The 26,710-nt window shown below is 41.6% G+C and overlaps 1 protein-coding gene across 11 annotated transcripts in view; it reads left to right on the top strand.

The window, feature by feature from the left end:
• The window catches only part of Kdm3 (Lysine demethylase 3), a 283,441-nt gene that overhangs the window by 168,186 nt on the left and 88,545 nt on the right, over positions 1-26,710 (top strand). For all 11 annotated transcript variants that reach the window (XM_083034681.1, XM_083034671.1, XM_083034664.1 and 8 more), the window contains one exon: positions 8,244-10,521. In XM_083034681.1, the coding sequence (XP_082890807.1) occupies positions 8,244-10,521 (2,278 nt within the window). The remainder of the gene's footprint in view (positions 1-8,243; positions 10,522-26,710) is intronic.

Below are 26,710 nucleotides of genomic sequence, written 5' to 3'. Positions count from 1 at the left end.
AGATCAGGTTCAAAAAGAGAGAGAGAGAAAAGATGGCAAGATAGAAAGCTGTTCTCGGAGCGTTAATTAAAGCGTCGCTCTCGCGGGAGTAGAACTCGTCTGACCTCGCCTGGCGTTAACTGGCGATCGTGAATTATGTCATTTTTTTTTCTTTCTCTCTCTCTCTCTCTCTCTCTCGTGTCAGCTTGACATGATAGCGATCTTTGCGCGATACAGATTCAGTTTCTACGATTTATATATTGCAGAGTACCGCGCTGCGTTACATAACGCCTCCGCACGAACGAGTAATTCGATTTACGATCTCTTCACGCGATCGGAATTTACAACTCTTTGTGTCTACGAGTCGATGTAATTTTTCACGGCAAATGTTAGATTTTATAAATGCATATCGATGACGTATTTGATGATAGTATTTCTTCTTACATTGGTCCGCGTTGCGAGACATCCCGGAAATTTAAATAGAATTGAGAGAAATATTTTATGACTATGAAAACATCCATAAATCTTTTATATTATACTTACTCTCGATTAGCTTAAATTTTATCGTTGTCCTAAAATTATTATTTTTTTTATTTATGAATCAAAAGAATAAACTTTGATTTAAACTTTTAAAGAAATTTTGTTTATCGTATCGAGATTTCTCAAAGTTTTTAATACAGATTTACACATACATGAAAAAAAAATTATTCCAAATATAAATTTGAATGAATTTGAATGAATTTAACGAAATTAAATTAAATGGGGTCAAGTTAAAGCCCGGATATCAAGGTATTAGAAATTAGAAAGCTGTCGCCTCCAAACTATTGTTGAAGAAACTTTTACTTTGAATCAATCACACGTACACACCAGTACACGTCCAGTAAATGATAGGAATACTTGAAGAATACTTTGCACGTGTATACAGAAAGTCATTTAAAGCGAGTATCATATGGAAAGCATGGATCGGTGGATCGCTCCCGATCTTTCCAGCTCGTCGATTCCAGACGACAATACTTGCGAGCGATCGGTCGTGCGAGACGAAGCGCGATATTGATATTATCGAGAGCACACGTACACAATCGGTGCACAAAGAACGTACGTTTCTATTACTTCCTCCATTCTCTCTCTCTTTCTTTCTCTTCCTCTCTAAATCGGGCGCAATCAATCTCGATTTATCGCTCTATTACTATCGTGCGTGTTGTCTGTCGAAGCGCACAAACGAACTCACGTCGGCCGATGATGACATGTCATTTTAAAGTAAATGCATTATATACGGTCTATCGCAATTTCACGGTCTATCCACTAAAGTCGATTGGATTAGCGAAAGTCGAAAGAAAATGTTTATTCAGTCAAATAGTATAATCAAATAGTAAGTTTCAACTTTATACAAAAGATTAGGAATATGTTATATTCCCACTTGAATTGTATCACGATGTTGGCTGGAATAATATTGATATTTCAGTGCGAGAACAGTGATCGAAAGAAATCGAATTCTCTCGCCACAGTTCGACCTAGTTCAGCAACATTTTAGAGATGTGCCCCTTTAATTCGAACGGACGGAAATATTGCATTACTCTTCGAGATAAATCGTCGATCGAGTATCAATTAATTTTCGTTAATCGTAATTTGCAATCATATTTTGCAATAGCGTATTGACCTTGAGTGTCATGGTTACGTGATATCGCAATGATTATGTGCTTTACGGAAAATATCAATTGTAAATACCTACTTGCTTATTAATAGAGCTGTTGAGATGTTTGCCATGTTCATATGCGCATGTTAGTATAAATGATAATGTAGATACCATAATGCAGGTTGGGCGATAAAGAAGCGATTCTGTTCTCGGTTTTCTCGCGAACGTAAAGTGTCCCAAGGTTGCATTATAACAGCTGCGATCGTGTCTCTTGTATAAGTAATATGTTTGACAAGAATATATAAAGCAATTCAAAGCCAAATCGTCGTGCGAGTTTATCTTTAAGTCAGTGAAATTTATTCTAAAAGTATCAAGACGGACGTCATATTCTAACAGGGCACATTTACAATTTTTTATGTACCGTTTAATTTGCATCTCGTGATATTTCGTTCAAAGCCACGGATATTTCGGAGAAATTATATTTCGAGACGACGTCATTTTCCGTTACAATGAAATCTCGACACTTTTGTGCCACTTTTTTTAATTTCTTTGACCTCGGAGGCCAAACGGAGCGGACTTTATTTTTGAATGCAATTTTTCTCTTAAGATGAGTAAGAGATTGTGATTAAATATAATACTATAAATGTGTACTGCTTTTTAAAATTTTCTTATTATCTAATAGATGACTATAAGATGCGTATAATATTTTCGCAAGATATATTACACATAGTTAAAATTTTATTTCACTATTGTGACGTTCCAAGATGTCGCGTGTCCGTTCACGCTTAGCGTACCGTATCTAAATTCCACCAGCTGTATTCAACTTCCGTCAGGATCGACATTGTGAGTAAATTAGGTGGGCTTGACGCCACGCGTCTTAGTATATATATAGGAGTCTGATAGTTTCAGAAGCCAAAGAATAAGAAGAAAACCGAGAGAAAGAAAGAGACAGGAAGGCTTGGCGGCACGCCAGAACTTTTATTTCTGCTGGCTCATTCGATCTCTTTACGTTCACCCCAAATCCCGGATCCTCAATCCTATTCGTCGCCATTTTTCCTCGTCTCCGCGACCTCGTGGCGCGAGATCTCTCTCTTTTCTACCTTCGTTTCTGTCCTTCCGTTTCGCTTTGCATTCCGCGATGTTGGAAATAAATTTATCAACAAACGCGGCGAAGATGCGGGAGATCTTGGTTCATAGCATCGCCGTAGAGAGCATCGGCAGAAATAGCAGTTCCTAAAATAAGCGTGGAAGACGAGACGCGTCTCTTCGAAGAGACACACGGATCTTTGCGCGACCGCGAACCAACTCGTTGGCCAATTCTTCATTCACTCGTATGGCCTTTCGGCACACGAGAGGATACAATTATTAATTTGATAATTAATGTTGTTGGAGTATCATTTTTTAACATTACGAAAAAAAAGGTAATTGAAAATTTTATCAGCCGCGAAATTTGTCATATTTTCTGGAAAATAATAATAATATTTTAATATAAATAGGCAAACATATTCTAATTTATTATACGAATTATAATTATATGAATGCACACGGATAAATCTATATAGAATAATTAGTTTTAATGAAGTATTTAATTCGCCGTGAAACTATGCGATTCCTTCGCAAACATTGCGTCGCCCTTTGATATCCGCGTGCATTAACTGCTGTAATCCGTTACATGTCGGCGAATGCCCCGCATGCAACGGCATTATTTGGTTTTCCCCCAAATGTGCTTAATTGATGAGCCTGATTATCAAAGTACCGTATCAGTTAAATCAGTTGCTATATATATAATTTCGTGCAACGCGCAACGTTTTATTGCTTTCTGTACTCTGTTGCATATTAAAATCCGAGATCTAAATTCAGACATTTCTTACAATTCGGAATGATAAAGTGAGTTTTGCAGTATGTATGTTTTTTTAACATTTCGCGATCAACGGCAATCTTGACAATTGCGCAGCGATCCTATTAACATACGCATAAAACTTTGTATTCATGCCGCGTATTTAGCGGTTGTCTAATTCTAATCCATTATTCATGCGAAGTTCGCATGCGAGATATTGCGCGAATGGGACGCGGTACGTTAAGCGCTTAACATCCGGGATCTGTACTGTACCAGAAAATTTGAGGAACCGTTAGACTTTAGACAACGAGTTAGTAAAACAAATGCAAAATTCAGTACAGAAGTTACGAATGGAAGAACGCGTGAATAAATGATAAGCGATTTAAAGTTATCTGTTTTAATAGTTAATTGACAGTTTAGAAGTTTAAATGAACAGAATTTTGGTACCTCCATTTATCGAGAAGTTATTTCTCGCGAATAAAAAATTATCTCTGTGTAACAACAGTGTGTCCAAAAATAATAATTTATTTACCGACCTTATTACTCGTTCAACCTCTAATATGACACACTTTCCCGTCCTCTTTCCGTAGATAGGTAGGTAGATAATGCAAAGTTTCGAGAGAGGCAATAGAGTGAATGGCAGTGACTGATACCTGCGTTGAAACTAATGGCACACAGAATGCGGATTCGACATAACACAGTCGATAGTAGACGTATGAGAGAAAGGGCGGCGGCGAGAACCGGAGAAAGGCGAGGGGGAGGAAAGGTAATGATGTTTTGTTAAAGGAAAGAGAGAGAGAGAGAGAGAGAGAACTCGAAGACCCTACCTGCCCGCCTGTCTGCACGGGGCGTTGATTTTGACAAAGGTTTAAATGCCCGGCGAGGCAGCCCAAGCATTCTAATTCCACACCCCTGTAACTCGGGGTATGCTGACGATGCCTATCAAACTGGGGATGCACCATTGTCCCTCGTGACAAAGAGCATCAGCGCCGGCGTAGGAGTTGTTTTTCACACGACCGGCCCTTTTGAAGGGTCATGCGCTTTTAAAGCCCTCCACTCTTTCCACGCGGCCGAGCAGGATGCAAGGTCATGTAAACAGCTCTCGATCATGGAGATTGGAGATTCTCTCTCGCAAGAGAGATACGATTCGCTTTAGCGAATTTTTTAAGTGTAAAATAATTATCATTTTTGAGTTGTACACGCACACACTTTGTACATCGATTATCTTTACTTGAGATTGCATGAATGATTTATTAATTTCTCAAAATTTATTTACATTACATTTATTTGCATCATATAAATACATATGTTTCTTAATAAGGTTATACATTTTTTGGTTCTCTATTGGTACGTGAAACTCGTGACAGAATATCTCGTTTCATCACACTTGTTTTAATGGACAAAAGCAATTTGCCATGCTCTCGTACACACGACGATAAGAATTTACATGCAAATAAACCGCACGTGCAGGTCTTACATAATGCAACACGCTGCGAGAAAACAATTCAGTTAAACATTATACTTTACATTTGCCAGTATAAGAGTGTTTTTTTATGTCGTTCGATATAAATATCTAATCTGTGTCATATACATACAAACAGTACCATTTATCAATATAATGTAATCTCGCAATGTTTTTACAAAATTATAGTTGCATGTTAATAACCTGGTTATCGCATATTTCGAGAATCATAAGATAACGTGCCTCGATTTATGATTATCGTATTTAAATGTAAATGCGTGTATCCATTATGTAATTGTCATTTTATGACAGATATACAAGGAGATAAAAGTCGAAGGAATTCAGTCGAAAGAATAGAAAAATAAAAATGCATGTCGCTGACCCTACATATATTTTTTTAAAGCATTCTCTACTTCAGCGCGAATTCTGTGGTAGCCGCATAATCCTTCTTTTCGATATTCCGATGGGGAATTCTTGAGAAGAGGGAATCCTCTTACTTTCCTTTAGAATTTCACTACCGGGATTATCCACTTTTCTCCATTCTGGCACTTGATTTCGCGAAAGCGTTGCGAACCGTTAAATATTTTTCGAAAGAAACGGCACTCCACAGTGCGCTAAACAAAGATGGGTATAGAAATGTCACTTGCAATCAATCATAAAAAAAAGTACATATTTGGAAAGATATTTAAAAAAATTGTTGCGAAAATTTCGCACAGTTCATTTCTTCAGAGATCACATAACAATATCTGGACGTAAATCACTATAAAGTTGTCAAGATTAAATCGTCATATTCTGTCGCTTAATCTTGTCTTGTTCATCTTATGAATGATTTTTATATTTTTCATATTTTTTATATATTTATATATTTTATTGTATGAAAAAAATTACATTTCATAAGATATGAAAAGAGAGAGTCACGCTCCTTAATTTAATCGGTAATTGTGTAATATCTTGTTTACCTATAGCCGCGTTCTTTCGAACGTTAATAGGACAGTGGATAATCATATCTTCGGTCCGAAAACAACGGCCACATGTGGCGAGCAACAATAGCGCGAAACAAAATACGCGATCACTGTTCAATTACACGCGATATAATGCACGCCGCAGCCGTGCAACGACAGAACGACAAACCGCAGTCGCTAGGAAACGGGATGCGCGCAGTCGTGCCTCGTTGCAACTCACATCCGTATGTGTTGCCGCACACGCGCTCACGCATACATGCGCAACGCGTGCGCGTGTAAACTGCACGTATCGGCTAAATACACCCCACGTATATGCATTGCTCGCTGTGGAGTAGCTCTCCCCCTCCGGGTAATAACAGTAAATCCCGAGTAATAAATCCCTCTCTTGTATCTTCCTTCCCCGCCCCATCATCATTCTCTCCGCTCGTCTGCCTGCATGCACGTGTATGCGTGCTTATGCATCGTCCCCTCTTCTACCTGTCCACCTCTATTTCCAGCCAGTCGTCGCTCTCTCTCTCTTTCTCGTGCACATTAACATACATACATACATACATACATCCATCCATACATACACACACGTGCATACATGAGCATGCATTTCTATCGCTCGCCTCTCCTCGGGATGAATATATGTGTATGACGTGCATTGTTGCAAATTGCTCCCATGCTAACGGCCATGTTCCTACTGGGTTAATCGAAGACCCCCTTGAACTCCCTTGAACCCGGTTGCCGGATTGACGCGACGGGAGCCGGAAACCCGGTTGAATTGCCGCACGATTCCTCGGATGTAGTGATGCTCCTTCTCGATGCGCGCATGGCTTTCGATCGAGGTCAGTGCGAAGATTTATTACCGCGATTGATAATATACTACCACTTTACCGAGCTTGCTAGCTTCCGAAACATCTGGGATGATAATATATATCTACGATTGTACGCTAATAGCGATCTACGCTAATAGAGATCTGGTCTAATAAATTAGGAAACGATTCATCATTAAACCAATAACAATCCTTTAACTTACGGCTATAATGGCGATCATTAGCGATTCTATCGATTTTTCGATGGTCATCGTCGTGTTATCGTGATTTATTTTAATGTGTCGAAACTTGAAATAGTACTTGAAATTTAGAAATATTTTTTATGAATTGTTAATTATACATTTTTGTATTATTATATATGAGAAAACGTGTAAGTCTTCGCTTGCTGCATTATTATTATTTTTTTTAATTTACACATCTCATTTTCCCGTCTGAATAAAATTCTATGATAATTGTCTCTTACAGACTTATAGCATTGTCAACATCGATAATTTACAATTTTGTATAGGATTTGAAAGATAAATGACTTGCGAAAGAATATACAAAAATTGATATATTAAATTATGTGACGAATGCCAAACAGGGATGGAATGAGGACGGAGGGGATTGCAGAAGTTGCCAGGGGGGTTGCTTTATATAGCGTCCTAGGGTTACCGAGTTATGCGAATCACTGATTGCGCACATCAAAGGGATTACCTCGGTAAATCAGCTCCATCATCTCTCTGAACGGTGAACAGCCGATGCACCGGACAGCTGTAGGGATCGATCGGTCGCTCGCCACAATTATGCGGTCCGATCAAGGATATCGAGATAACCTTCGTGCGCAGGGATATCGAGTGCGCGATAATCTACCGTCAATAATTTCAATAATTAGTGGCTATGCGGCTCGTTCGACGATCTGCGACGGCTCTTTACGCATATAATCAGCAACTTCCGTCACGTAATATCTGAAATTAGATACGTAAATGTTCGGGAATTCTTGAATGCGGAAATGAAAAGAGAATTGTGAATGAAAAAAAATTTCGAGTTGCGCGCGATGCTAGTTTATTATAGGATTACGCGATGAAGTCTTAATGTTTTATATTCTTTTAAAAACTCTTCGTGTTAAAGGTCACTTCTCTCGTCAGTTATGTCCAGCTGTGAAGTCGCGTACGGCGCTGTAAAGTTGAAATAATATACGGTTATCGTATAAAAGTTTACTGTACTGTATTATATAGCACACTCTCACTATTACAAAAGTAGAGCATAAAGTAAAAGAAAAGTTAAACTAAAGCTGCGTTAACGATTCGCTATTCTTTCCCGCGTTATAGTTCTACTAATTACTAATACGACATAGATAGAGGAAAGAATAAATTCAGAAAAAACAATATAATATGAATTAAATATATTATATATTTTTTAAATGAGTTTTACTTGCGATTGTAAATAAAAACAATTGCAATATTAATTTCATCTTTTAATTTTAAGTTTATTCTACATTTGTGATGAATGTTTATAATATGTTTATTCGTGTCACATTTGCATTTGCACTTGTTTATTTCTCGTGTTTCAGAGAAGAATAACGCTCGTAACAACCGACGTCGACGCGTGAGCGAAGGTGCTGGTCGCGAGAAGACCGAAAAGGATTCGACAGAAGCGGCGTTATCCACGCGGCAGCAGGAAGATCGAGAGAATAAAGGTCCGCCGGCGGGCAAGGTCGGCAATCGTGTAGCACGACCGGTGTTGGAAGAGGCGAATAGTGCGTCTGGGAGCGCCTCGAAGTTACGAAGACGCGGCGCCGCGGTAAAGAGTCCGACCGCCGACCATCAGGGTCCGGCACAGCATCAGAGACCGGTGCGAAGAAGGCCGAGGCCAGGCAGCGGCCAGGAGGTCAAGCCAGACGCGGAGGAAGAGTCCGCGGAGCATCATCAACATCGTACCGGAAGTGGCGCGAGAACCGACAAGGACGAACGTCTCGGTAGCAGATCCGAGGAAGAGGAAGAAGAGGAGGAGGAAGAACGATCTCTCGAAAGGGAGAATGATGAGAGTCCGGAACATTGCGATCCATTGACTAAGCGGCTAAGAACAAGCCCCGTCGGCAGAAAGCTCCGATCCGAGAGTAGTAAGGGCAAAAACGTCGAGGAAGCTGCAGCGGATCGGGCCGGGGAGGTGGTGGTGGAGGAAGACGACAACGACGAGGACGCCGAAGCTCGTGTGGAAAAACACGACGGGGCTGAGAAGGAGGTCGACAAACTCGAGGAGAACGAGGAGAGCCAATCTAGAGAGCGGGACAGAGAACCCGAGCCGCCACCTCCGGATAAAGTCGATCCTGGAGGTAACCCAGCTTCCAAGGAACAACAGCCAGGTAACAAGTCGGAATCGAGAAAGGACGTTCGCGCGATCGATCGAGGCGCAGATAAGATCGGCGAGCGCAAGGAACAACAACGACAGCAACAACAACGACAGCAACAACAACAGCAACAGCAGCCACCGCAGTTACTCGTGAATGGATTGCACGTCGATTCGCCGCTGGTCAGCGACAAGACGAATGTCATCCGCGAGGACAGCCCGTCGCTGCTGAAGTCGACGACACGATCTAAGACAAAGGGCTTCGCGGAAGAGGACGGAGAGGACGCAGCGGCGGCGGCGGAGGACGAACGCGACGAGAACGCTAGCGAGGAAGAGGTGGGCTCGCAACGGTCGCGCCGAACCGAGCTGACCACTGAGTTAGGCACGGAGGATAGCGTGGGTAGCGTCGGCGGCGCGAGGGCGGCCAGCGTCGAATCGGTCGTCGAACTGCTGGAATCGAGCAGTCAGGACTCAGGCTCCGTGCTGGAGAGGCTGAGTCCGCTTAGTAGCAGCGGCGGCGGCGGCCCCGGCAGGCAGAGCAGCCTGCTCCTGGAACAGCAGCGGGAGCAGGAACGCAGTAGGCACAACGAGAGCCCGGTCATCCTTGCCGAGAGACTGAACAAGCCGCCACCGCCGATCGCCGGTCACCATCATCACCATCATCTGCAGCCGTACCATCAGCCACATCACCAGCAACAGCAACAGTTTCATCATCACCACCAACAGCACCACCAACATCAACAACGTTATTCCGCCAGTAGTCCAGTGATTCACCATCATCACCAGCAGCAGCCACCGCCGCCGCCGCAGCATCATCACCATCAGTTAACGAGCAGCTCGCATCAACACCATCACCATCCCACCGCTCACTTGACCCCGTCGAGCCTCCTCGAGGTACAACAACAGTGTCATACATCGAGGGGTGGCGATGAGGCCGGCGGCGGCCTCATGGAGGTGGAGGCCGGGGCCGGTATACCTGGTGCAGGCGTACTCGCTGGTGTGTCCACGTCGGTCGGCGGCATACGGACTTCGGGAAACAGCAGCGGCAGTAGCGGCGTCGCCGGCACTTACGGCGACAGCGGCTCGGACAGTGGGGTAAGCTCGCTGAGAAGCGCCGGCTCCGGTGACGAGAGAAGCGGCAGCAGGAGCTCGGCGCTCAGCGTCGAAGAGACGACCTCGTCCTCGACACCATCGGTAACGGCGATAGCCACAGCTGCCGCCTCACAGGCAAGAGTCTGGCACGTGCAGAGTATCCAACACACGGCTCTGCTGATGGCGCATCCCCAGGGCGCCCCAAACGCTTCCGCGAACGCCGCGGCCACGGCGCCGCCGGTCGGCTATCAGAGTTCGGCGCCTCCCAGTCATCACTCCGTCGGGTCCGAGATGCTCTGGAGGCCTATCTCGTCCAGGGCCTATCCGCCGTTATCGCACACCCTCCTGGCGCCGCAACCACCCAGTCCGGAGGAGCTGCTCGAGAGGGATCGACACGAGAGGATGCTGCGGTGAGTCATGTTTTCTTTTATTTGCGAAAAAATAGACGAATTAATGAGAGAAAAATTGGCTTTAGAATTGAATTGATTTTGTTGCAAATTTAATTGTCACTTAATCGTCCAAATCGAGGAATTGATTTTAATTTTTTACGAAAATATCAATGGAACAATTTAAAATAAAAAGTGGATCTTTATTTCTTTAAGAGAATGAAAAATTCCTAACAACATCGATATTTATAAAATTAGATATTCATAATTACACGGAAAAATGTATTGTTTTGAATTCATCTCAATTAATTCTTCTATTTTTTTATTTCGTGTCAAGGGTATTAATTTTTCCCGAGCGTGCGAGGCAAAATGCTTGAGAATTTATGTGAATCGAAAGTAAGATTCGTGCCTCGATAAACGGCGCCGTAAAAGGCGTTTGACGTTTTATTACGTCTGCTATAATCAGCTCGGTCAATTGATAGTTGCAACATGATATGCAATGACGATAAAAAGTTTATCCATCGCAACTATTTTTCCGCTCGACTACGCGCGCCATTAATAGTGCTGGCGCATGCACGAGCGGTTTCAAGTACGTACACAATAATAATGCATTAAACGACGGTATCGCGACTACGTAATGCCAATAATCTTGTCTAAGCCTTAATCACTTTTCCTCCGATCTACGATCGCGTCTTATCGCGATTCCCCTCAGTTAATCGCCTCGTCGATTACCTCGACACAGAAACGATGCGAAACGTATTTGTCAATGACACTTTGATTCAATATTAGGAATAATATTGCGAGTCATCTCTCGCCTTGAGAAACGTTCTGTTTTTCTCGATCTTTTTTAATCGTCTTCCGAAATAAGCAATTCGTCCGGGCATAATAATTTACTCCCCGCTCGCGTATCCTCGCAAATGAAACGTCCAGCTGACCGGTGAATTCGCGAGGAAATAAGACTGTCGTGGAAGTGAATGTCCGATCGTTGAAGCAGCTGCATTTGGCTGCTTTCTCGCCGTCGCTTCTAGCCATCGGACTTTCTTTGTTCGATCCGCTCTCGCGTGACTACGTCAAGCGTATTATACGCGTACATATACATATATTCGCCATTCTCATTTTTCCGTGTGCGCGGAGAGAAGAGGATAGTGACAAAGAGAGACGCGCTTAAAGAAAGAGGTGGACGGTGGACGGGTTCCTCGTATCCACGGTCACGTCACACGCGCGTGCGCATATGTGTGTATTTGCATGCGTTTCCGGGCGCCAGCTGCGAGTCGCTCCTCCGACTTCCGCCGGATTATCGCGATAGAGCTCGACCGAGGCTCGTTTGAGTAATCGAGTCATCATTCGCTCGGCACGCCGACAACGAGGCGGTGACCCGAAACCGTCGCTCTTCGGCTCGTATAAATAAACCGGTGGGACACTTACCAACACTTACACCGACGACACCGTCGTTGATCGGCACGTGTCGATGACCCTGCCAGTCGTGCGCGCCGGTATCTTGCTTGACCTCGCCGAAGGCCGTCCGCCAAAACTTTCGGTGTCGTTTCGGCGCGATTTTGATTGTACCTACATTTTCGTCTCGCGGACGGATTTTCGCAAGTTTATTCTTCAAAATGAATAGAAAGTGAAACTGATCATTTTCTCAATGTTCAAGCAAGCTTGATCGAATCAGATTTAAATCTGAGATTTTTTTTTTAATATTTGAAGGATCTCTTTTATCTCGTAGCAGTGTCTGCGGGATACTTTTTACGTAGTTATTACAATCGATAAATTTTTCTTGCGAATGGTTCCATTTTGCAGTTATCCGCAGTTGAAGTTTGACGCGTAAAAAGTTACTTCTGAAAGCGTAAAACTTTTATGTGCTTTTTCCGACTGGAAACAAAGGAAACTTGATCGGCCATGACTTCACGTCTGTCAATGATCATATATCTGTTTCATTTTAGCGAGGTATTGATTGAAACAAGTGGCATGTAAATCCTATGTTAAAGTTACTGAAAGTTTGAAAGTGACTGTAAACCTAGATTATGAATAATATAGAGCCGTTATCGACAAGATTACTTCCACAAATAGAAAAAATAAACTACTTCGATATCTTGATATTTTGAAAAAGAACAATCAGCTGACAGAATTTCCATTCTTAAAAATATGATTGTTACATTCCTACGCGATATAAACATCGTTTTCGTCTTTATAAAAATGACATTGAATGCCATGTATTTTTTAAACATTCTGTGGATTAATTATTTATATATATATAAGATATTTCTGTGGATAAATTATTTATATATATATAAGATATTTCTTGTTCTTTGGATTTTTCACTGACTAACGAATCTCGCGTCTCTTTTTCTCTCGACTACATTTAACGCGTCACTAAAATTAATCCTCATAACAAATCCATCGACCTGACCTACGCGACGAGTTCAGCGAGCATTTAGGTAGGGATAATTAATAGTTCGTGAACCGGGAGAGCGTGACTGAGATATTAAAGTTCCTCTCGAGAGAGCCCAGGCGGAAAAAGGTGGCGCGGGGAGGGTTTAGGTTGGCAAGCTAGACGACGATGATGACCTCCTACAACGTCGTCTACCGCTGCTGTTCACGTTCGAGAGGGAGGGAAGGAGTGACCCGAGAGGCCATGCGACGATATATAACATCAAGTTGATGCCAAGTCTCTTTAAATATCATTCCCGAGTATTTTTATGACGTTGGACTTCGACTTACATTACGAGGCGTTTTTTTTTCGGATTTTTTCATGATGTTTTATTTCGAATGAAAAGGAGAAAAACGTGCGTATATTCAATCGTCTCCTTATATTTGCTCATGGACAGATGTGTGCCCAAGTCAGTCTCCAATTTATTTATCGTCGTGCAAAATATTCATACATGTATCCCATAATATAAAGAAATCGATTTTTATCGCCGACATCCGGTCTATAATAGCGCAGAGAAAAATATTAAAAATCGCGCACGTGTATCAAATTCTTGATAAAAAATTAAAAAATAAAATATATTTGTGTAGCCATTAAAAATAGATTAGCAAAACCAGTAAGATCGATAATAAAAAAATTCGTATAAAATCTCTCTGAAGTTTCGTTCTTGAAAAATAATATTTGCCTTGCGTTTTTTTATCGCACAACAATTGCTCATTTTTTTCTCATACAAAAATGATATTTAAAGTCGAGAACATACACGAATCGCGGCGAATTTACATTCCGCGGGAATTAGATCGATTAAATTGGAAGCAACAGTTTGTCGGCAGACAAATTAATCGTATCCTCGAGATATTTTCAAGGCCAAAGCTGTCCGATAGCATCCGCGGGCGTTCACGATTTTCTCTTTCTATCTCTCTCTCTCGTCGAGAGGAACAAGCGGATTCACGAAGGGGAGTGCAGCAAAAAGAAGGAAAGCGCGGTGAGAGAGTTACCCTAATGACCATCGGTGTAGCGACGAAGGTTAACTATCGCGGCCCATCCCTCGGCGATCGATATCCCACGTTCTTGTGCGCGGCTCATCTTCTCTCTCTTCTTCCCGGGATCCCGCCGGAGCCGGTGGCACTCGATCACGAGGTATTAAAGCCTGATTGATCGAAGCATCGTTTTTCTGCTCAATCCCGGTCTCGGCGATGAGTCACGCGAGACTTGAAATGCGTTCCCGAATACAAAGGTATGGTTGAGATTAATCGTGCACGGACGAAATTATTCTCGTTCCGAGAAAGGATGTCGGCGGTACAGCTCCATTCGCTTTAGAAATTAGTTAACAAAAGATTTTATCGAAGAGTTCACGTTTAATTATGTTGCGGAAATTTTATTCGAGAATATTATAACGTTGTATTGCAATATAAACATTACGAAGAAGAAAAGATGTAAACAAAATTTGCAGTCTTTTTTTCGTTGTAAAATAATCTCGCCAGTTAAAGCAAGCAACCGCGTTTTATATCGTTATACAATAATGTTGCGAGCTAACGTCATATTAACGAAGCAGGCGAGTTATCGGTCTTCGCTTTGTGAAAGCTGTCGGCAAATTAAACAGCAAATTTACTCGGGATATCGATGAGGGATGTTGTTACGGAGTTAGCCGGGAGAAGTAATCGCTCGTTACCGTATAACGAACAGGTGAAATTGGAAACTCGATAAAGCGGAGATACGGATCGGCTGCGATCGGTTATCCGCACGAGACGACGACGCGGAACGCGACGTTGTATTTGCTGATATCACGCGACCCTCTCTTACGTTTCGAATCGCCGAGTCTCGAAACTTCCTGGAATTTCCTGCAACGGGAAACATCGCCGTGACGATTACTTTCCGGAGACACGCGTTTATATATACTCGTTTCGATGCTCTTCTTTATGTAGCGCGATAACGGAGTAACAGTTCCGGCGAGATTACCGTTTCAAATGCAAATAAGATTAATCTAGTCACCTTTTTTTTTTCTTTATCATGATCGATGTCTTAATGACTTAGATGTGCCTAAGTGGATCATTGATTAATTGGTACACTGATTCAACTAATTGAGGCAATTTACATGGAAGGCAATTATTTAGCGCAGCGCTTGAAGTAAAAATTTTGTAAAAAAGAAATATTACCCGCAAGCAGTGCAATAATTTAAATAATACCTAGGCTCTCTGATGTGCAAAATATTTTGACCCAGCTATAGCTCGATACTTTGAAACATCCTATTCCCCGCGCCGCATCCGCGCATAATCATTACGTCTTTCGCCACCCTTGCTGCCAAAACTCGCTCGCTGTTTTGCCCTTTTTGCCCCCGAGAAGGCGAGAGTCTAGTGGACATCTCGCACTGTTCTGCTCCAAATACGTTCAATTACGTGCTCTCTCTCTCTCTCTCTCTCTCCTCGTTCCGCGTGTAACGACCACGATTTAACGCTTATGCAAGCTCGGCCTCTCCGAGAGAAGTAATCGGCTGGCTGAAACTGGCATCAGAAACTGGCATTTGGGCGCAAGGTCACGCGCGCAGCCTCTTTTTATCTCTCAAATGCTTTCCCCCGCCTCTTCATCCTCCCGCACTTCTTCGTCTCACGTTCTCTTGATCTCGTCCCTCCTTCCTTCTGCTCTTTAACCTTCTCCCTCCCCTGTGTGGCCTCGTCCGAGACCGTTTGTTAACCGGCGAAGAGGAGAAAAGAACCAAGTAGAAATGCATGCGGCAGGAAGCTGTAAAAATATGACTCAACGACTCGTTCGCGTGTCCGCATCACAATATCGTCTAACAGGATAATGGGAGAGTGGATATACCCCACTGCGATGTCATAAATAGCAGATCAAAATGATTAAAGATTAATAAAGTAGATGCGCTGCACGTGGAGTTTAATATTGTGAAATGTATTTCAATTTTGTTATTCAACGAAAAATATTTTGCTGCTTTCGAATTAATTTTTCATTACTTGTACACAGTATTATTTTTTATCAAAAATATCGCGACCATTCCAATTTATGCCAACTGACATCTTGCGATTGATGCGTGCCAAAATCTTTATCACGAGCAATTAAATCGTCGCTCTATTATTGTAGCTTTTTAAAAATAACCAGTTGCAGATAGTTTCGTATCTCTGGAATGTGTGGTTCTCTCATAAAAACCGCCTTCCATTATCCGTCAGCGATTTATCTCGAGGACAATGCTTGTCGCTTTTGCGGTCACACTCGGGTAACTGTGTTCGCCAAAGGTGCGTAAAACACGTTTACTAGGAAATAAATCTCGTCGGTGTCTTTAACTCGTCCGGATTACGTCACGCGACTCTGAATCACCCCTGGATATCTCGCGGTTCACCCAGTTTCATCGCCGAATCGAAAGTCTCGTTTCATTCGCTACGTATCACGTGCTCGTTCAAGGCCATCGTATTTACATGTCGTCGTATGCGAACGTCTCTCTCTACGGTTTTCGTAATTAATCCTATTGTGTACTGCTCGATTTTATCTTATCTTACCGTTGTACATTGTACAATTAAAACGTGGCGACATAAGAGAAATGTGAACGAGAAAAATATTACATTTATGAAAAATTAATTAGATCTACTTTTAGTAAAACAAATGATACTATTGCTATCTCGAAATATCTCAATTTTTACAATTTATATTTTTATATCGCGTCAACTTAATAATTACGATATTAAATTGTAATAAATTATATGCAATTAGAGAAACGTATATTCTGCGCCCTCAGATCAAAATAAGATCAATCTATAATACAGTATGCTCTTTTCCAATGTATCGAAATCCGATGAATCTCGTATTGAATGGAGCGTAAAGTACGGAGACATCTCGTAAATCGATGGAATCGATTAATCAGAAGGGCGTACTTGTTCCTCGATCGGAATGTTTCTCGAACGCCGTCGTTCATCTCGAATCGATCGACGCGGAGCAACACGGACGACCAATTTATCTCGAGGTCATCGCGTTATCTTCTCACCGAGAGCGCGCGCTCGAGTAGGCGAGGTACGGGCAATGATCACTGTTCACTATGCAGTTCACGTGGCACACGTCCATCAGTTCGCAGCCAGTTTACACGCTCCTCACGCACGCACACGCGCGCGCAGAATCTGTCCGTCTATGTACGATAAATATACGCACGCCCTCCTCCTATCTCCTGATATCTCTCCCCTTCCGTCGTTATCTATGGCCGCAACGGCGTGAAGATTAGAATTCGCGTCTCGCTTCGAGATATCGCCTCGGGGAGTGACGGCCACTCGAGGCCGCCATAAGGCACGTGATGTGAGGATTTTTCTCGAAAAGAGTCGTGAGCGGAATTTTTCTCTCTTAAAAATTCCTTCTCGAGGGATTTTCATATTTTTATCTTCTTCATTATATGTGAAATTTTTATACTTAATCTGTTGGACAATATAATAAATTTATTTAGCGAGGAGAGAGAGGGAGAGCTTAAAATGGATATTTTTAATTAAAATTTACAACGATTATTGTCTCCATCAAATTTTCGGGAAACAAAATAATTTTCTCTCTCGTACACGACTATACTTGCACTTGCATTTGTCAATTTTTCCCGAATCGTGAGTCCTTTAAAATCTGACGCCTATGTGTCTCATTATTCGCTCTCGCGGATGCGCACTCGTGAGTTCGCACACGTATACATTATCGGACACATACGCTCGCGCATTAGTCTCGTGTTATGTATTACACCATCCGGAGTGAACTCGCTTTCCGGGCGAGATTCATATACACGCGTGTTCGCACGCGGGGATCGGCGAGCGAGCGAGCGTGGGCTGTGCTAACAGTAAATCCACCACGAAACCAGAGAGGAAACTTCGTAGGGCATACGAGATCGGGAAGGAGAAAGGAGAAGAATGATGTAACTCCTCTGTCTGGCTCCTTCGATGTGTAATCGTCGCAACGAACGAGTCGTAACTTAAATCAGCCTCGTGACGTGTGATTGAACATTTTGAATATCCAAGGTCGAAGCTTCGTTTTACTCTCATCAGTATTCTAACCATCCTCCTGATAACATCGTTTCGGGTAGTTTTTCTCTTTAGGCAATCTAAAGAAATTTTAAAAATTTAAAATTATTTTTATTATATATAGATGTGATATTATCATTCATATTAATATTATTTATTATAATAATATTTATTATTAGCGCAGCGCATAATATACTTCTACTGATAAAAAAATACATTGATCTGTCACGGTATATAATAATTTTTTAAAAGAAATATTTTTTTATTTTCTATATAGCATTCTCTTATAATTATTCAACGAAATATCTCGGATCATGTGTACACATTTTCCGCGAAATTAATCAATTATATAAAAATGGTGATTAACCAAGTAGCTGTCATTGTCCACAATACGAATTAATAGGACTACATCGAATAGTGACACGTGAATGAAATAGCTTTCAGCGCTCGTTTCGTTCGATGCTGCAAAACGCCCGATTATTTCGCAAATTGCGAGCGGCATGTCCGTGACATCATAGAGCGTTCGGATTTTGCGTATCGATAGGCAGGCGGTGCCCGGGGAAAATTTCGTGCATTTGTGGCGAACCGGCGATACCACCGGTACCGTCAAAGGGTCGAAACCAGACGCATACCGCGTGTTCGCGAATTGGCCGATTGATCGACAATGTGTCAGAAGGTGCTTTCTATATAGCGTATTGTCTATACAGGATCTATCTCACCGGATGCGCTTTCAGCCGCAGGTTCTTTGACAAATTTGAAATCGATGTTGGCAGGTGCATGATGGAGGGTATCGTAATTTGCCATGATTTTTTTCACTCTCGGGTCTAAATGTTCCGATAGTCGTATCTCCAATTAACATTCTGTCAAGTTAGATTTTTAGTCATAATTGGAGAAGCAGTTTTATTACAAATTTTAGTTTTAAAGCTCAATCATTAGAATTCTTGATTTCAAGATATATTGAAAAATAAAGCAAATATTAAATTTTACCTTATAAATAACGTTTTTATATAATATTAATATGATAAAGGTAATATTAACTTCTAGTCGTCTGTAAAGGTTTGAAGAGTACTTGTACAATATTATCACGGATTTATTTAATTGTTAGAAGAATTATTATTTTATGATTGATATTTATTGTTAAATAATTATTCGATGGTCGAATCATTAAAGCAACATGGTTATTATTCAGAGTTATTTCACGAATTAGCCATTTTTGTTCATATCCGAAAATCACATTCAGTTGTAACACGTGTCATAATTTATTCGTAAAATAATTTGCAGAAGAACGTCGCGTCGTGCGTTGAATAAGCGAATTAATGCACAATTCCGAAAGGTCAATTTGACTTGACTTCGGAGACTACGTGTTACGATAACTTCCTATTTCCTGCCGTGCGCTTTAATCGGGTCACCGATTCTCCGACGTCGACTAGAATCCAATTGCAAGAATGTGTCCTCGCAGCGCCAAATCGACCAGACACGACAGACGACCGTGCAGCGCACTCGTATAATAGGACGTCGCATAATAAGTCGCTGTAATATAGCAGGCGTGACGTGGCACTATGTAGTCATACTAGAATAGACGATTCAATGAAATCATATGCGCGAATACGTGTCTCCCGTGTAGTTTATCGCAGTCGGATGGGGTCTGTTCCATTATGCCTTTAAAGCCACCATTATCGCGCGTAGATGTCTCGGATAAAACTGGTTTCACAATCTTTTAAAACATTTATTTCACGTAGTCAGAAAGCATGTGGATTCGCATGATTCACGCGAATCATGCAGTGGACACGATTATATCTTTTATAATTTGCGATCGGTATATTATAATGCCTATAAAGATTTTATTACATATAGTAAATTATTATCTCATTTCTCAAATATTTTCTGAAACATTTTATTATTCCATTTGAAACGTTGATTATTTATAATATATTTAAATGTTGTTTAATTAATATTATAATTTAATTAACCACGTCGCGTATTGTGTTGTAATTATATTGGTCTGCGGATCTTTATATTTGTAATTATTTCGCCAAGTGTTCCACATTCGATCTGATTTATCGCAAATATACATATATGTATGTTTACGAGTGAATAATTAATTTTTCCTTCTATTTGTCGCGTAGGAAAATTGCCCCGAGAGATGTTAATCGATCTGATTTAACGCAAATAAATTCAACGCGCGACACAATTTCGCTCGGGTCGCGTACCACACACTTCACACACAATCTGATATTGTAGTAGCTAGTTGCAATGGACGCGAACCATAACTCAATTTCTCGGCAAACGACTGAGCCTGCCCACGCGCACGCCCGGGCACGACGGCAATTCCAACAATTTCGTACTCCCGTAATTTGGCCCGTGAATAATTACGGCCGAGGGCGGCGTCGAAAATAACAATGTATTTCCGGGATTGCGTGACGGCGCGTAAACAAGAAACAAAACGAGGCTCGTTCGTTTGTTCGTTGCGTTGCGTCGCGTCGCGTTTGCGTTTCGTTTCTAATTCAAGAAATCCATTAAAAGGATGAACGCTCGCTCGCTCGCTCGCCTTCGTGACTAACGCTCTTCTTGCCAAAGAGAAGGGTAGGTCGAGGCTTTTCAGGCGTGGAGGAACGCACAACGAGATTTGCGTGGCCGAGAGCCATAAATGTACGCATACATAGGGTACATGCGTACGTGCATCCGCATCCACAAACTCACACATGCACGCTCGAACGGCATCCTATATGCACGTGTATTGAACCTGTGAGCACGTACGTGTATGTATATATGTGACTCCGGGTGCTTCGAGTGGCGGACCCATTAGCGTGGATCATAAAGGTCCTCAACCTAGTGAGTCACTGCGGGTTAATAATTACTACCGAGCACCATGCAAGCCTATACTCTCTTTCTCTCGGTGCTCTCCTCTCCTTCTCGCTTAGTTCCATCTTGTGCAACGTTCGCATACATTCACGGAGACTCCAATAGCGTAATCAAACGAAACTGGTTTCGCACCGCTTTTAGGAAGAGCAGGATGTTGCCGGAGATAGAGATGTCCGCTTTTTGCGAACGGTAATCTTTAAGATCGATTGACGCAACAATTATTTTTCCAAATTATATATTTCCGCATAATTATAAGTATTGTAATTTTGGCAGTGATTTTTTCTTCAACGCGAATTATTCTTCGTGAAATTATTTAGACAAAAAATATACCACGATATTGTTTCTAAAAGATCTATCACATGGGATTTCATGTTATTTCCATTGATTTCTTATTGTGTGAGAAACTCTATCTCGTGTTCTTGCCGTATTTAACTCTTCAATTTAAATGAAAAAAAGGCATTGTATATATATATATATATTTTTTTTTTCCGAGATAAATCAAATATATTTGCGTACTGACGCCACTGAGAAGATCGCGAGTGCGTGCGACACGCCATGTTGCAGGATGCGTCGACGAGCGACGACGACGACGATGACTTTTGCCTGACGTGACACACCAGGTGCATGTCACGCACGCGAAGACACCCGCCCAGATAGTGTGCACCCGCGATGAATCGTATTTATATCCCCGAGTACATAGTAGTATATACTTCTGCGCAGTTTCACCCTCGTTTCATAAGGCAAAAACGACGTAGTTTTGCATAGGAATTAGCACGGAAATAGAAATATCAACGATATCGCGCACGAATTTTGCGCAACATGCATTTCTTCGCGCGTTTTACGCAAAGTCCTAAGCGTATATAAATTTTCAGACAAAGAACTGTACTAAATTTCAAGAAATGAATTATTAGTATTAAATAATTTCAGTGACATAAGATTTCATGCAAATATTAGTAGAAAGAAAAACATAATCTTACAATTTATATAAATTAATGTAATATTGTGGTTAATTTATTATCTTTTAAATACTTCTTACTTTTATAAATAATAGAGCTCAAAACACAAAGTTGGAAAAAAGTTTGATTCTTCTATATATACTTTTTTATAATATAGTTTGAGATCCGCGTTTTACAAGTTTAACCAAGTTTGAGATTAAGGATAAATCATGTAGTGAACGTAAAAAGGGACAAATTCAGAATCGCGTTGCTTTGAAGGGACTTTTAGATCGTAGACGGTTAAGTTATGGTAGTAACACCGTCGTGTTCGTGCGAAAGAAATCCAGTTAGAAACTGGGAGTTTCGCAAACTTTGTCCCCTTCCTGTTACGGTCGAGCGAGCTGTAGTTGGACGTAGTTGGAAAATAGTTTGGTGCTCTCATGAATTATAGTCGGGACGCCAGTTTAGTCCGCGTTGGTGGTACGATTTGCTTACGTGAGCGGAATTTAGCTACACTCCGGTATTAAAATATCCTCAGGCGATGCGATCTTTCATGCGACGTCGATGTTACGTGATATCGATTATTATCGATAATTATTACAATAGCAACAGTGGCGGTGCAATATAGACGAGAGATGATGTACTTCACAAGTTGCTGTAAAAGAATTAATTGTAACCGCGTATACATATGTACAATATAATTTATTGTTGTTCTTCACATTATATTATATTATAGACATATAAAAGTTACAAACAGAAATTAAATAAATCAAGTTTAAACGATAAGAAAAATGCACCCTTTTAACAATTTACGTCAACGTAACATTCGCGCTGAAAATTTCGATAGAGAAAGATTAGCTCTTCCGGGGCGAACAGAAGCAGACTGATCGTTCCGCTTTAAAAGTTATCAAGCGGTGTGCTTTTCTAGCTGTAAAACGTGCCAGCTATCTACCTCGTATTCGCCGATGCGATCACTTTGGTTGGTTCTTTCGCTCACGAGCGAAAAAGAAAAAAGAAGAAGAAAGTATGGCGAATAAGAGAGGGATGAGGAGGGGGGAGGGAGAGGGATGAGAGACGCTAAAGTCTGCGCGATGAGGAAGTTTGTTGCAAACTTTATGCGACTTCGGAGCGAAGCCGAAGAGAGATGGAATCGCGTCCGTTCGGTTTTATGTGTTGGACCGTTTCGTTTTACTTTCGTCATAAAAATTCCTCGCATCGCCGTTTCACCGCAAACCATTCCCCTCTCGTCAAAGAGGAAGGGGAGAGAGAGGGAGGATTCCACCGGATGGAACATGAAGGATATTCGCGAACAATATAAAGCTTATCCACGTGCCCCAATCCGCATGAATGAATTTTGCGCCGATAATTACGACGTTTAACGGTCGTCGTTAAAATACCTTCTTAATGGTTGATGAGAGATTATTCTGACTGTATAATTACGGCTTGATTAATCCCCTTCTTATGAATATTAATTTGCTCAATTTTAATATGAGGCGTTAGGAACGAGAAATCGCGCTCTTATGAAAATTTATGAAGAATTATATTCAAGTCTCCTCACACTGGGAGAGAGTCTAGTATTTTTATTAACATAAATTAACTGATAATACACACACGTATATACAGACATCATACACTTATGATCCGAAGAACGTAGTTACGTGACTCATGAAAGATAACTTTTAATGCGGCAGCATTGCGGCATGACGGCTGACGTTTGAAATTTAAACGAGCGTGCTTAGAGCGAAATACCAAGCTCCAAGAGAATAAGGACAATCGTAAATTTAATCGTCGTAAAAAATTTCGTTTGCGTAGAGCTTTACGTAACGTGTGACGGAATCCGTGCATATATATACGAATGAGCGCTTGTAACACAAAATTACGTGGACAAAGCGAATCCTTTACACTTTATCTTTTCTCTCCAAGTAATTAGAGAGTAGTGTTTGCCATTGAATTTACAATCGCTCAATCGCAATTACATTTTCGCTCCTGGTCTCTCGTGTAAATATTAGGAACGATTATCACAAAGGCGAGAAATCGACCATCTGCGCGATGATTGTTTCACTGTAAAGCGTTCGATCTTCAATCATCTCGACGCATGAAGAACCGAGAATCTCGAGTGCAACGTCGCGATGCAATTTTAGACACAAAGTGCGCGTCTTTTCCGTTCATTTGGAAAATCCAATATAACGTCTTATCACGCTTCCTTCGTCGCGCCCTCGAGATCGTTTTCGACGCGCGATATATCCAAGGCCTGTTAACGCGACGTGTATACCCAGACGGCACTGACATTCCGAGAATTCATGGAAACGTGTCACGCATTGACATTCTGTCGGGTCGCGAGAGAGAGAGAGACTGCTGACTGCTCCGATCGATATCGAACGTCTCTTTGTCTGTTTAAAGGCGACGGTATTATTAGGTCATACTTGCAATTCAATGAGCTGATTAATTGCGCAATTTGCATAGATCATCTGATCGGCTTGACTGCTTTTGGGCGGTCTGGAGGGACCTTCGCGGTTATTTAAGTAAACGATGAATAATGCGGGATATATAATGAATGCGTCACACTTCTGCATTACGTTAAATTCTCTGCGGTATTTTTTTATTTATCAACAAAAAGGATTAATAAATTAAGAGAGGAAATAATTCAAAATAAGTCAATTTAAAATGCTAATTGTCTCTTCACAATGACATTTATCTGATTTTGTTTCTAAAGTGTCGTAATCTCGCGTGATTATTTATGAAAAGTTAAAAGTCAGGTTTTCGGGGGAACGTTATTTATCCAGGCAAAACTCTGGAGATTCAACTTACTTCAGCTCCTCACATTTTCAAGTGAGTTAAGCACTTGGCGTAAATAGAAACTTGGAATTCTGCGTCTTTTGTTACATTTAGCGTGAAATTGGCGAAAGGATGACAAAGTTAAACGAGGTTGCGTACCATTGTCCCAGTATTATCTCTTTACGAGGCGCAGTATCATCCGCGTTATACACGTAACGACCATCGTCTGTCTGAGAATACCTTGAACCTTCTATAAGTCAGTGCAGAGCGGACGCCGAGAGCGTAAAGTTGGAACGACCAAGTCGCGTTATCGGAAACGATCTTCCTCCACGAGGAGAAGGTTGCGCTATCACGCGATCGTCGCCGATAAATCCGTCGTTAACACGAATGATTGGCGTGACCGTAACCTCTTTGCTCGAATCCGCTCGAATCGCGGAAAGAGGCGGCACGGCGATCATCCTCTCTTATATGTCGCGAGCTTAGAGTCGCCTCTAAAAATATCGACTGCTTCGCAGCCCAGCATCGAGGTCGTCACGGACGAACGAGGCGCGATCGAAGAAAGAGAGATAGAGATACGTGCGGGAAAAACGCCGAGACTCATCCGGACGTTATTGAAACAACGGTTGTGTAGGTGGAAGCGATTGTGTGGAAATTATTGGAACCGCGGCGCGCCAAAGTGCGAATGGAAACCTGTTCGCGCTGGAAAAATCGCCAAGGTTACGCCTAAGATTATAGCCAGGGGAATAACTACATTTTACGTTCTATCTCTAGATACAGCTACTTGTAATCGAGGCGTGTCGAGGTACTGTTGTGTTACATTACTCTTTTGCGAAAGGAAACTTGAGCCTCTTTTATCGGATCTTTATCTCTGTGAGGTGAAAAATTAAGAACGATTTGTGGGAGGGATTTAATTAAAGCAAGCTCTCTTTTTTTATACACACGTGTACATATATACAAGAATTTTTTCATTAGAGGAACAATTTTTATATTTATGCGCTTTTGAAGCATTATAATCATACTGTGTATAATTTTGCTGTGAAAGAGCAAACAGCCTGTAATATTCCATAAAAGGTTAAAGTCCTAAGATTAATCGAGATAGCATGTTCCATGTAATTGGCGACAATTTGAATCCGAAAATTCACTCAATTTTTATGAATTTTTATGAATGTCCAAATGCGTCTGATAAATTTTGCGTCAATAAAAGATTGAGCTTTATTCGATAAATGTCTCGCGAATCTGACAGTTCCAATGTTATCGCCGATGGAAATATTACTCTTAGTTAGTGGTGGAAAGAGGTTAATGCATTATCCGTTCTCGTTCATTCAAAATTAACTGCAGTGACACGCGAGAGAGTTAAATTGACGGTGCCGAATGGAATACGATCCTCGGAGAAATGCAGCGCCGTATTTCAAAAATAAACTGCATTAACTGTTTAGAATCGCTATTAATGTTGATTATATAGTCTCGACCGCGTCGAGACCGTCCCTGCCAAAAATCGTCGTCGTTTAGTTTCATTGCAACAGCGTCGTCAACCGATCGACAACATCACTCCGGCGTATATTTATAACATTATACGGTTTATACTTTTGCGCGTGCATACTTGGCGACGTGTTCTCTGTTTATTGGCATCAAGTATGGCACGCGATCATTAACATTCGCGATCAATGCCAAGACTCGTGTCATTATCATCACGGGTCGTCAAATTACGCGCATACCAAATTATCGTGTCGAAATACAAGGTCGATATACCGTCGACGGTTAATTCCGAAGATCATCATCATCCCATTTATAAACAACGCCAAGTATTTACGCTCTCAGAAAATGATGCGCGTGACATTTGCAAAGATAACGCGATATAAATCGGCGTTTAACGTTTACGTATATATGTAAGTTGGCAATTAATCGCTGGCACGATCTCGTGCCACACAGAAAAAGTCATACGCTTTTAATGAAAATATTATATAAAGCAGCAAAGCTAAAATAAACGGATGGAAATAAACTCTGCAAGAGAGTCGCGGAGTCGCAAGAAAAAGAAAGCATTTATGTATAATATATGTATATTCTATTACCCAGCCGTATATAATATCACGACGACGCACGTCTTCCCTCCCCCTCCACCTCCTTTCGTAGAATGTACCGAGCTCGCAGACAGTCACGTGTGTATGACGTGCTCGCGCATGTACGACGCGACCCTTCTGCCCCCCCCCCTTCCCCCTCGATGGACA

The sequence above is a fragment of the Prenolepis imparis genome, unplaced genomic scaffold (assembly GCF_030444845.1).
Source record: "Prenolepis imparis isolate NDT839.2.m4 unplaced genomic scaffold, iyPreImpa1.0 SCAF_1, whole genome shotgun sequence".
Lineage (NCBI taxonomy): Eukaryota > Metazoa > Arthropoda > Insecta > Hymenoptera > Formicidae > Prenolepis > Prenolepis imparis.
Note: the sequence above shows the minus strand (reverse complement) of the source record. Positions and strands in the feature narration are given on the sequence as shown.